The 12249-nt window shown below is 39.4% G+C and overlaps 2 protein-coding genes across 3 annotated transcripts; both read left to right on the top strand.

Annotated features, from left to right (window-relative positions):
- Window positions 1–2009: 2009 nt before the first annotated feature.
- On the top strand, window positions 2010–5212 carry LOC127964337 (inactive all-trans-retinol 13,14-reductase-like). Of its 2 annotated transcripts, none has more exons than XM_052564511.1 (11): window positions 2010–2306; window positions 2393–2577; window positions 2674–2915; window positions 3020–3215; window positions 3312–3509; window positions 3635–3754; window positions 3860–3998; window positions 4096–4205; window positions 4299–4465; window positions 4563–4719; window positions 4960–5212. In XM_052564511.1, exons 1-11 carry the CDS (start codon window positions 2149–2151, stop codon window positions 5103–5105), a joined length of 1818 nt encoding a protein of 605 aa, XP_052420471.1. In that variant the 5' UTR covers window positions 2010–2148; the 3' UTR covers window positions 5106–5212. The 2 variants fall into 2 exon arrangements, with proteins under 2 accessions (XP_052420471.1, XP_052420470.1); XM_052564510.1 differs by having other exon boundaries at window positions 2011–2309; window positions 2395–2577.
- A 1835-nt stretch (window positions 5213–7047) lies between these two features.
- On the top strand, window positions 7048–10156 carry LOC127964335 (inactive all-trans-retinol 13,14-reductase). The gene is made up of 11 exons (XM_052564508.1): window positions 7048–7335; window positions 7608–7790; window positions 7875–8116; window positions 8200–8395; window positions 8468–8665; window positions 8782–8901; window positions 9014–9152; window positions 9241–9350; window positions 9438–9604; window positions 9673–9829; window positions 9913–10156. Exons 1-11 carry the CDS (start codon window positions 7176–7178, stop codon window positions 10056–10058), a joined length of 1818 nt encoding a protein of 605 aa, XP_052420468.1. The 5' UTR covers window positions 7048–7175; the 3' UTR covers window positions 10059–10156.
- Window positions 10157–12249: the final 2093 nt, after the last annotated feature.

The raw sequence follows: 12249 nt of genomic DNA on the forward strand, positions 1-12249 counted from the left end.
CAAAAAGGGCAATCTTGTCTCACTTTGCAACACTACCCTAGTTAGCAAGCATCAGACATCACTTTGTCATAAATACATTTTGCACTATCAATGATCTGAAGGCTCATTATCTGAAGAGCTATTCCAGTGTTCTAGGACATATATACATTGGTCTCATGGTTTGGCATTTCACCAGTGTCAAGAATAAATGGCTGTATACTTAAACAAATTACAGTTAAAATATAGTATTTGTAGGTCTTTGTAGGTTTATATATGTAAAAAGGCATCTTTAAACACTTAAAATAAAAATGAAAAAGTATTGAAACAGCCGCATACTGTATGTTGTGAAAACCACCAATTTTTGATGACACATGCATACTATTTCCACAGCACCTTATGTTTAGGGAGATGGAACTTTTGAACTGCATCTAACTAAGAGGGTATTTCTAAACTTTTCTGTTTTTTTGGTGAAATTAGCACCATCTACTGAGAAGTGTGGGCATGGTGGAGAAAGAAAAATGTGAAATTACTTCTGAAAAGGTAAAGCCATTCAGTCATAATGTTTAAGGAACTAAAACGCTTTAGAAATTTCAAGATCACTCCAGTCATACGTGTGTTAGAGTCTAAGTTCAAGTACAAGGAAAAATACAGTTTGGCCAATGTCCTCCACCAACAATGAGACTGTATTCATGCTGTGTGACTTTCATTCTCAGCTTTAGGCCGATCCTCTTTTACAACAATGCAGTGGTGCCAGTTTATCTCTATGCAAACAATCAAGCTTTAAGTGTATTTAAGCCAGATAAATGAATGAACTCATCATCTAAGTAAAGAGTAAGGGATATTAAACTGCTTGACGTTTGTTGTTTGAGTTCCTAGTTAGTTTTAAGGTGCAATGATTGTCTTAAAAAGTCTCTTTTACAGGTTTCCATATACACAATAGTGTCTTCTTTATATGATCTTAAAAAGATTTCATTTCTTTTAAATTATTTACAATCACTGTAATCTTTTTCAGAAGACCTGCAAACGCAAATTGCAACGTACACGTGTGTGTGTGTGATTCTTGCCCTAATTTGCAGTTGACACAAGTGGCCAAAAGTAAGAGCCAGTCTGCAGTATTTAAAGAAAATATCATAGTGAATGATAAGCACAAACACCCCACCCCGTTCAGTGAGTATCAATTGTTTTTTAACTTTGAGACAATATTAAAATGCAGATTTTTGTCATGCATCTCTTTTGCACAGCGCAGCGCAGCACATTTCTGTGTTGTTTCTTAGTTATTTATTGCATGAAGCCCAGTTTTCCTCTGTAAACCATTTACAAAGTCAACAAATGTGTGATGCCCGGTGTCTTAAAATCTGTTTAGAGTTCTGTAGTATATTCCAGTTTTAGCTGGAGATTCATTAAAACATTTTAATGAAGCATTTCTGGTGTACATGCATTGCATTAAGAAAAAAATCATGCTATATATGAAGTTGTTCACCACTGAAATTACAAAAATTGCTTGGTCACAAAGCTCCTGATACTCAAACTGAATAGATATCTTTAATACTTCTGTTCTCAGAGACCTCAGTGCTGATTATTGAGTGACAGTATGGAATAGCAGTTTGGTCATTTGGTCATTGATTTGATTTCCCAGTATTTTTGGTACTGTGGTGTCTTTCAGTCGTTCAGCCTTTGCAAAATGATTTGTCACCTACAACATAAAATATCTGAACAAAGTGCAAATGAAGTGATACTGAAGAAAAAGTGCATGGGTTGGTTGTTTTGAAATCTGTCTCCAATGGACTTATATGAAGTTATAACAAAGATCCATGCAAACAATCAACGTGATATATCTAAAAGATTTTAAAAAAACTGCATTACCACACTGACCTTCATTTTATGCAAGACTGTTACTTACCGAGACAAGCAACTAAATGCAAAGCAGTCAATCTGTAAGTCTGATTAATTCAAGGTACGTCAATGCACTGATGCTGATAAAACATGTTTATTCTCTCCACCCACAATTTAGACAAATAAATAGGGTCTACATTAGACCACCAGCACTAGACTCCTGGCTTTGAAAAGAGCCACTGCTTGAGCTTCCTTCACCTTAAAGAGGCCAACTCCTCCAGAAGACACTCCACTGAAAGCATCAGCCGCTCTTCTTCTTACAGACAGCAACTAAAAATGAGGTGGTTTCTGCTCTTCTCTGAATGGCTTGTGGACTGGGCTCGTGGCACATACTGGTACCTGTTTGGCAGGAGAAGTGAACTATGCAAGGGGACCATCAGTCCTCCAGGCCCGCTAGTCATAGATGAAAAGAGAAAAAAACACAGTGCTTCGAAATGGTAAGCAAGCTTTATTTCAGAGGAATTGAATTGTAAAACAACTTGAATGCAAACGTGTACTAATTCTCCATTTCTTAACCTACAGAATTTGATGAGTTTGAAGTACCCAGAAACCTAGACATTATTGTGATTGGAAGCGGTATTGGTGGTTTGACCGCAGCAGCAGTTTTAGCCAAACTAGGAAAGAAAGTCCTGGTGTTGGAGGAAGACAAGCAGGCAGGAGGCCTGTGTAAGACCTTCACTGAAAAAGGCTTTGAGTTTGACTGTGGTAAGATGCTTCCAGCAATGTTCATGGTGCTAAATGATTACTTGATGAAATGCTGAATTTATTTTAATAATCGCATGCTGTGCTTTTGTCATAAAGGCTTCCATTATTTGGGGCAACTTCATGAGAATGGCTTCTTGAAAGTTGCATTGGATCTGATCACTGATGGCCAGGTGCATTTTGCTGAGCAGGGTTCCCATGTGGACACGGTGGTTATTGGTAAAGGCAAACAACATAAAGAATACACTATCTACAGTGGCAAAAAGCAGATTGAAAATCATCTTAAAAAGCAGTTTCCCAATGATACGAAGGCGGTAGAGGAGCTATTCAAAATCATGAAGGTGCTTATTCAGTGATTTGTTGAAGTTTTTGAATATACCACGGAGTATGGACATTAAAAACCCTATGAATTATATATGAATATCTAAATTTTATTTCGTGATAGATCTGTTCAAAGAAGATCCATCTGCTGTGTATGCTGAAGATGGTCCCTCTATGGTTTGCTCGCTTCATTCTGTGCAGTGGAATCGCAGACTTGATCTCTCCAATTTTCAGATACTCCCGCACCAGTACAACAGACGTGGTCAAGTCTTTCACCAGCAATCAAGACCTCCTCACTGTGTTCTCTCAAATATTTTATGGTGAGAAAAGAGATATCTATTGTGTTCCTAACTTATTTTATTGCAGAGTACATTTCCTGAGAAGTTGTAACTGGAATCACTGTTTTCCTCCTGAAGGTGTCCCACCCAAAAACTCCAGTTGCATGATTGATGCCCTGTTTCTGCACCACTCAAAGCGTGGTGTGTACTATCCTAAAGGTGGTGCCAGTGAGATCCCATACCACATCATCCAGGTTTTGGAGAAGCATGGAGGGAAAGTCCTGGTCAATGCTCCTGTGTCCAGAATTCTAGTTGATGGAAAGCAAAATGTGTATGGTGAGTGTGTGATCTGATCCTGAGAATAACAATGAATGTTCAACAGCCCCAGTGGAACCCAAAATGGGTTCTCCATTATGTATTGGCGTTCTTTAAATGCATTTCTTATCTTTTTATCTTACCAGGAGTGGCTGTCAAGACAGGAGGTGAAGATGTTGAGGTTCGGGCTCCTGTGATCATTTCAAATGTTGGCATCTTCACCACCTTCAAGAAGCTTCTACCTCCAGAGATTCAGGCAAATCCTGGTAAGCAAGTGAACATATTCGATATATGTGGTACTATGAACCAAGATATGAACTCAAAAGCCCATCAGTGGTCACATGATGGTGTGCATCTCTTGACCTTTACAGACGTCAAGGGCTATCTTCAAACTTTGAAACCAGGCAAAGGATTTTTCCAGGTGTTTGCAGGCTTTAATGCAACCAAAGAAGAACTGGGCATATCTTCAGCCAATATGCGACTCTATAAGAGCAACAACATGGATGAAATGTAGGTGCACAAATCCATCGTTCACTCTTAAATGATGTTAAAGTGCTTATGTTAACACTGATGAGAATAAAGCATAATAAGTGTACATAATGATTAGGATGGAAGAATACTTTTCTTCAGACAAGGAGGATGCACCTGATAACATCCCCATGATGTATGTCTCCTTCCCCTCTGCAAAGGATCCCACCTCACGTACCCGCTTCCCAGGTTTCTCATATGAACTTTGCTCTATTCTTTAACGTTTTATACCGTCATGACAAGGACTCAAAATCATTTGCCTGAATCTATTTGCATTTTTAGGACAGTCACGTATGGTGATCCACACTATGGTCAATACAAAGTGGTTTGAACAATGGAACAACATCAGTGAGACTGAAAGAGGACAAGAATATGAAAAATACAAGATGAGATTTGCTAATCATCTCTTTGATTGGGCTTGTGTGCACTTCCCCAAACTGAAAGAGAAGGTAAATTAGTCTTGTATCATATTCGAGTGCTGCTTAATAACTGAACAGTAATAATGTTTCAAAAGCAGAAACTATGTTAAAAATTATGTTTTTGTAGTTGGTGATGTTGCATGCAGTCACTCCCATCAATATGCACGGGCTGGGGGCCACACATGGATCCATGCTGTCTGCAGAGCACAGTCTGGAGAGATACCAGCCTCTGAACATTGCCATGACCAGATGCAACACTCCTGTCAAAAACCTCTACCTGTCAGGTAATACTACATATTTGAGTGATAAGACATTTCATGGGCACAGCAATGTAGGAAGTCGGTTTATTGGATTAGTTGCCATGATTAAGAAATAATTTACTGTTAATGTTGTGATTGACCAGTCATTATTATCAGAAATATTACAGAAACCTTATAATATTAAACATTAAAGTGGATTATTGAAGATAGTAGCATGTTTTGTCTGGTCTACTTACAAATGTAATTTCTTGTTTTTCATCCCAGGGCAAGATGTTTTCTCTGCTGGTTACTCTGGTGCTTTGCATGGTGGACTTCTCTGTGCTTCAAGTGTTGTGGATCACTGTGTTTACCCTGACATTCTCCTTCTCCAAAAGAGGCTGAAGAGGCAGGCAGTTAAGAAACTAGAGTGAAAAAAAAAACCATACAATTTGTGAAAGGTCTACTGAGATGGATATATCAGTCTTTAATATACTGTATTTCACTCCCATTTTAATGTGTTTTTAACAAGTAAAAACAGCAACATGTATACTCACATATACCAAAGCAACAGAAATACTTTTAATGTAATATCCCCAGACCCCAGCACACATAAAGAATAAATCTGCCTATTGCATGTAACGTTATATAATTTTTTTTTAATGTGGATGCACCATTTAACATTAAGGGCGATGCAAAAAAAGTGTAAATTCATTGACTTGATTGTGTGTGTGTGTGTGTGTGTACACTTATTTGGGATTCAGTAGATTAGAATAACATCAACACCTGACAGAAACTGAATGCACAACACACCTTTATTGCATTTTATCATGTTCTATAGCTGGGGTCTCAGAGACCCCGAACAGCTCACCCAAAATATTTGTGCTACTCAACGTCAATTATTAATTATATTCATACACTTGCATATTTTATATTATTGATCAATATGTGAATCAGTTGTCTGGACTACGCATGACACTTGATAACTTTACAAATCTGGTCCTAAAATGCATGTAAAGTAAATCAGTGAACTAACTGATTTTACATCTAATTGAATTTACTATGATTGGTCCAAGTTTTCAGTAGTTTTCCAAAAATTTGAAGTGGATCAAAATCTTGTATCAAAGTTTTCCTAAAACATAAAATCAAAATGCGTTCTTGTCTAAGGACAACTTTGATGAAATTGTTTGTTCCACGGCAAATCTTTACCTAGGGGTGACCCCAAATAGTCGACGATTCGATCATTCGATCATTCGATTCGAGGAACCTGATTCGACTACCAATCTAACAGTCGAATATTCACGGGGTGTTATTGATTATGCCATTCTGACTAAATGGGGGAGCTCAAGTGTCCGATTTCACATAGAACTTGCGGTTTTCTCCTAATAAGTAAATATGCAGCCTATTATGATAAAGCCGTGAATAAGAATCTGAAAAGAAAGAAGCTTCAAATTAATATTTTAAAGTGCATGAATAAATCCTACGGAGCCCCGCACATGACATGCAAGAAAAAATAAATAAATTGTGTGCACGATTTACTAATTCGTTCCCTCGATTTACTATTGCGTTCTCTCGATTTGCTAAATCATGTGTACGAATTAGTAAATTTATTAATCGAGTGTACGAAATAGTAAAAAAAGGGAACGCAATAGTAAATAGTGTAGATCTATACACCACTGACCTACAGTCCTATGAAACTTGTCTTTGATGGATTTAAACCCAGGAAAAAATCTTGAAATGAGTATGAGAGCGATGCACTTTCCTTAAAATCTGCATACAGCGTCCTTATAATGTGCTCTGCATCTTCAATGTTTTAAAGAAAACTACCATTATGACAAATTCTCCCAATATTTCCCTAATTTCAGGGTTAACATATTACTCAGAGTTTTATGAAATGGCCCCAGGTAAAGCAGATTTGATTAGTATACTTTATCAAAAGCATGCACTCCCATATTTAATCATTTTATGCGAAACAAAGTAAATCACTATAAGCCACCACTACAAACAATCAGTCTGCTAAACTGATTGAGTCTTCTTCTTCTTCTTCTTTTCATTTTTTTGGCAGATTGCAACCATGACTTTTAAAGGTGCATACCACCACCTACTGTATCAGAGTATGTAACATGAGCTATATCCATTGGTACTACTTTATATCAAAAAAAAAATTCTATATCCTATTGTATATCCCTATATTTTTTAGATATTGTATAACTGCTTTCTGTGTATCCTTTACCCCATCTCCTGTTGTGCCTAATAAACCTTCAAGGTTCCACTTCCTTCCTGCGTGAGTCAAGTCACGCCAATAGTAGTCAAGTGAGTTAATTAACTCCACCCACAATTTAGACTAATAAATAAGGCCTAAACTCAATCACCAGCATTGAACTCTTGGAGGCAGTCTCTGGACGAGCAGCTCCTTGAGAGTTTAGTATCTTGTTGCAGGTGTAGCATTCAACAGCCGCTCCTTAAACTGAAAACATCATCTGATCTTTTTCTAGTAATTGAAGATGTGGTGGATTCTGATTTTCCTAGAATGGCTTGTGGATTGGGCACGTGGCACATACTGGTATCTGTTTGGCAGGCGAAGCGGCTTGTGTAAGGGGACCATCAGTCCTCCAGGCCCACTAGTTGTAGATCAAAAGAAAAAGGACAGACTTCTTCGGAAAGGTACAGTACTTAAGATTTAGTTTGCAAGTAGTGGTCAAGTTAGTGCTTCACAAACTTGTGCTGGACACTCCTCACTATTGCACATTGTGTGTGTCTCCTTCATAGGCTGCACCCAGTTCATGTCTTGCAGCCTCTAAGTTAAGGAGTTTAATCTGATGTTAAATGAGGGAGACATACAAAATATGCAGTGGTTGGGTGTCCCAGGAATGATTTGAGAAGCACCTGTGCAAGTTACAAATGTCTATTGCTAACAAATGCCACTCTACTTATAGAGTTTGGAGAATTTGAAGTACCTAAGAACTTGGACGTCATTGTGATTGGCAGTGGTATTGGTGGTTTGACTGCGGCTGCGGTTATAGGCAAACTAGGAAAAAAAGTCCTGGTTCTGGAGCAAGAAAAACAGGCTGGAGGCCTGTGTAAGACCTTAACTGAAAAAGGCTTTGAGTTTGACTGTGGTAAGATTATCTCATTGATATTCCCTGAGCTGCATGAATAATCAACCTAAATATTTTGATCACCTACTCGAATGTCTGTCAAAGGCTTCCATTATGTTGGACAACTTCATGAGAATGGCTTCCTGAAAGTTGCATTGGATCTAATCACCGATGGCCAGGTGCACTTTGCTGAGCAGGGTTCCCATGTGGACACGGTGGTTATTGGTACAGGAACTCAGCGTAAAGAATACACCATCTACAGTGGGAAGACTCAGATGGAGGCTCATCTGAAGAAGCAGTTTCCCAATGATACGAAGGCAGTGGAGGAGCTTTTCAAAATCATGAAGGTTTTTACATGCTCTTAAGCTTGTATTTATTGTACATTAATGTATGGCCTCTTCATGTCTCTTTTAAACCATCTCTTCCTTAGATCTGTTCCAAGAAGATCCATCTGCTGTGTATGCTGAAGATGGTCCCGCTATGGTTTGCTCGCTTCATATTGTGGAGTGGAATTGCTGATTTAATATCCCCAATTTTTAGATACTCCCGCACCAGTACAACAGATGTAGTCAAGTCTCTTACCAGCAACCTGGACCTCCTCACCGTGTTTTCTCAGATATTTTATGGTAAGCGAACACCTACTGTTACCAACAACTTGTGCATTTGTGGGCTTCAACTAGAGTTCCTGTTTCTTCAAGGTGTCCCACCCAAAAACTCCAGTTGCATGATTGATGCCCTGTTTCTGCACCACTCAAAGCGTGGTGTGTACTATCCTAAGGGTGGTGCCAGTGAGATCCCATACCACATCATCCAGGTTTTGGAAAAGCATGGTGGGAAAGTCCTTGTCAATGCTCCCGTGTCCAGCATTCTAGTTGATAAAAAACAAACTGCATATGGTGAGTTTCTGCATGAGCTAGGTTTGTTCATTTAACAGACCGCAAAATCCATTGCATATTTGGAACCATACTTGCAGATGCATGACACAATATTTATCGGTGTTCTCTTTGACTAGGAGTGACTGTGAAGAGTGGAGATCAAGACTTTGAAGTTAGGGCTCCGGTGATTATTTCTAATGCTGGCATGTTCACCACTTTCAAGAAGCTTCTGGTTCCTGAAATCCAAGCAAATCCAAGTAAGTGACAATGTCTTCATTGCAAGCAGTACAAGACCTTTTCAATTCTTAATCTGAATCCGCACTACTGGCTAGATTTTTCTGGGGTAACCTGTGCATCTGCTTCTCCCAGAGGTCCAGGACTATCTTCATACTCTGAAACCAGGCAAAGGATTCTTCCAGGTGTTTGCAGGCTTTAATGCAACTACAGAAGACCTGGGCATCTCCTCAACCAACATGCGACTATATAAGAGCAACAACATGGATGAAATGTAAGCGTCCACATCCAGTCACTTCTGTTTTTTTTTTTTTTTTTTTAAAGCGCATATCTATAACCTTCACCCTTCTTTGCTTATTTAGGATGGAAGAGTACTTCGCTTCCGATAAGGAAACTGCACCTGACAACATCCCCATGATGTATGTTTCCTTCCCCTCTGCTAAGGATCCCACCTCATGCACCCGTTTCCCAGGTTAAATTTTTACACACTGTTGTACAACAGGGACATTAGCTTAAACAAGCCAACTAAAGTGTCTTTTGTGGGTGGTTTGCAACTTAGGGCAGTCCCGTATGGTGATCCATACCATGGTCAATCCAAAATGGTTTGAACAGTGGAACAAGGTCAATGAGACCGAAAGGGATGAAGAATATGGAAGATACAAGATGAGATTTGCTAATCATCTCTTTGACTGGATTTGTGTCCACTTCCCGAAACTGAAAGAGAAGGTGAACTGTCAGTTATATTTGAGTGCTGCTTGAGGAGCAGGAGCAAAAAATTATTCTCTTATTTTTAGGTAGTGCTGTTGCATGCAGTCACCCCCATCAATATGCACGGACTGGAGGCCGCATATGGATCCATGCTTTCTGCGGAGCACAGTCTGGAGAGATACCAGCCTCTGAACATTGCTGTGACCAGATGCAACACTCCTGTCAAGAACCTCTATCTGTCAGGTAATCCTAAATTTCAGTCAAGATGTGTGGGGTGTTTTTTTTTTTTTTTTTTTTTTTAAACCATCTAAGATTTTTCACCTCAGGCCAAGACGTTTTCTCTGGCGGTTACTCTGGTGCTCTACATGGTGGCCTCCTTTGTGCTTCAACTGTTATGGATCAGTGTCTGTATGTTGACCTCCTGCTCCAACAAAAGAAACTGAAGAGAAAGATGGTCAAGAAAATGGAGTGAGAATGAGTGACTATACTTGCACTCTTGATGCCACACTCTTGTTGTATTGCACTGCAAATTTGTTCTCTACAACTTGGAATAAAAACCTAAATATTGCACCACTAGTGTTCCTGGGTAATGATATTTACAGCGAACTTGTCTTCATACTGCCAGTGCTAGGTCCCTAGACTTGTGTGGTTAGACTTGGTAATGAGAATATCCCAAATGTAACTAAGGGGTGTCCAGTGACTCAGTTCTTCATCCACCTGGCATCTTGTTCACTTTAAACTTTGCTCCTTTAAATGGCCTGACTCATTTGTTGGATAACTGCCTATGGTTTGTCACTAGATGGCAGCATTATAGTGCTGCATCTGCTTTAATGGGTTTTTTTTTTTTTTTCAAACCAGAGGAAATCACCAGGGCTTTTAGCTAGAGATGGAATATCCTGAACAATTAAGTTTGACCTAGTCATATTCTTACAAGCATGTTGGTTAGTTTGAGGTAAAGGTTTCCAAGAATTCTAACCCCCCCCCCCCCCCTTTTTTTTTTTTTTAAATGTGCTACCAGTTATTTAAGCTTCTGTTATGAGCTAAAAGGAATGTATAGAAAACCTTTACAGGTGCATCTCAAATTTAGAAGCAAACTTCTAGGGTATTTTTAATACGGTTACGACTTGCAGCTTCGGCAAAATTTAATTCCGTATCTCAATTAGAGTTTCACTAAGCTTGATTTTAGTTTCAATTTGAGTGAATACTGTATCTCTTGGGCTACATTTTAGAACCTGCAACCACAATTATGGGAAAGTCTACTGATTTGGTGATGGTCCGGAAAACAATCATTATCATTCTCCACGAGGAACGTAAGCCATAGAAGGTCATTGGTGAAAGGGCTGGCTGTTAAGAGTGCTGTATCAATCTATTCATAGAAAGTTGACTGGAAGGGAAATGTTTCGTAGGAAAAGATGCACAAGCAACCGTGATTACCACTGCCTTCAGAAGATTATCAGGAAAAGCTGATTTCAAGATCTTGGTAGAGCTTCACAGAGAGTGGACTGAAGCCGGAGCAGAACACCAAAAAATCTGGGTCGTGAAAAAATCATCACAATAGGCTACTAGTATAAAAAACAAATAAAATATTTCTAAAAGCATGTTAATATACAAAAGCAATATAAAAGTAATATAGGCCTAGACCAGATTAGTCGAGAAAAAGGTGAATCTCTGTATCAGTCTCCCTTTGGCAGACACCGACCTCAGACATGGCCTCGAAAAGGCACCAAGAGTCGGGGGCGGAAAAAAGAAAAGACAGCGGGATGATGCTCGCGCGTCGCTTGCAGGTAAGACAATGTTTTAAATAAAAATGTTAGTTTTAAAAGAACGGCGTTAGGTAACGACGTTATTTTTTCAGTAACGCGGTAATCTAACTAATTACTTTTCCCGTCGTTACAACGCCGTTAACGTTACTGAACGTTAAATGCGGAGCATTACTATACATTGATTTAATAAACTTTGCAATCCGAACGCACCCCTGGCTCACACAGCAGTTGTGTCCAAATTCAGGGTCTACATCCTTCGGAGGATGCATTTGAAGGATGTTACGTCACAGCGCCGCGACGAAGGCTGTCCAAATTCGTAGGATCCTTCAAATGCGGCCCACAAATGCGTCCTCCTCTTCCCTGAATTTGAAGGATGGGTGTGGTGGATCCTTTCGCTTCCTACCTATCCCATAATTCTTTTCGGCAGGACGAAGCAAGCGGTAGCGGAGTGGGCGAGGAGTATTATTTTCGATGTTTTTTAAAAACTGGCTTTTCAAAAATATATATTTTCAGTGGTTTTCTAGTTAGGCATTTTGTTTTAGCGTTAAGCATTTTTTTTTTTTTTTACATTTGTACTTTCGTAAACTAGCTTCTTCCTTACTGCCTGTGTGAATATCCCCTTACACACAGCTTATTTGTTAGTGATTGAAGCTGTTTTTAACGCTTCTAAGGACGAAAGAGCAGACAGAAGTGTTTATAAAGCTCCGGGGAGAGAACGATGAGCTCTTCACCCGCGTCTTGCTTGGCGCTGTCACGGTTGTTAGGCGACAGGATAGGAGCAACGGTTAAGGGAGGGAACTGAAAGAAGGGTAGGCTGTCCAAATTCACAAACACCGACTTCCGGTTTTTGCAAGAGGGTCTGGCTGCAGACATATGGGCGAGTGGAGCTCCACTCAAGAG

Source organism: Carassius gibelio, chromosome B9 (assembly GCF_023724105.1).
Source record: "Carassius gibelio isolate Cgi1373 ecotype wild population from Czech Republic chromosome B9, carGib1.2-hapl.c, whole genome shotgun sequence".
NCBI classification, from domain to species: domain Eukaryota; kingdom Metazoa; phylum Chordata; class Actinopteri; order Cypriniformes; family Cyprinidae; genus Carassius; species Carassius gibelio.

What these genes read in the sequence shown, in the direction of transcription:
- LOC127964335 (XM_052564508.1), top strand. Translation starts at nt 7,176, where the DNA reads ATGTGGTGGATTCTGATTTTCCTAGAATGGCTTGTGGATTGGGCACGT. An exon ending in GTTTTCTCAGATATTTTATG is followed by an intron (nt 8,396 to 8,467) that starts GTAAGCGAACAC and finishes TGTTTCTTCAAG; the next exon opens with GTGTCCCACCCAAAAACTCC. An exon ending in TGAAATCCAAGCAAATCCAA is followed by an intron (nt 8,902 to 9,013) that starts GTAAGTGACAAT and finishes TGCTTCTCCCAG; the next exon opens with AGGTCCAGGACTATCTTCAT.
- LOC127964337 (XM_052564511.1), top strand. Translation starts at nt 2,149, where the DNA reads ATGAGGTGGTTTCTGCTCTTCTCTGAATGGCTTGTGGACTGGGCTCGT. An exon ending in AGAGATTCAGGCAAATCCTG is followed by an intron (nt 3,755 to 3,859) that starts GTAAGCAAGTGA and finishes TGACCTTTACAG; the next exon opens with ACGTCAAGGGCTATCTTCAA. An exon ending in AGCAACAACATGGATGAAAT is followed by an intron (nt 3,999 to 4,095) that starts GTAGGTGCACAA and finishes CATAATGATTAG; the next exon opens with GATGGAAGAATACTTTTCTT.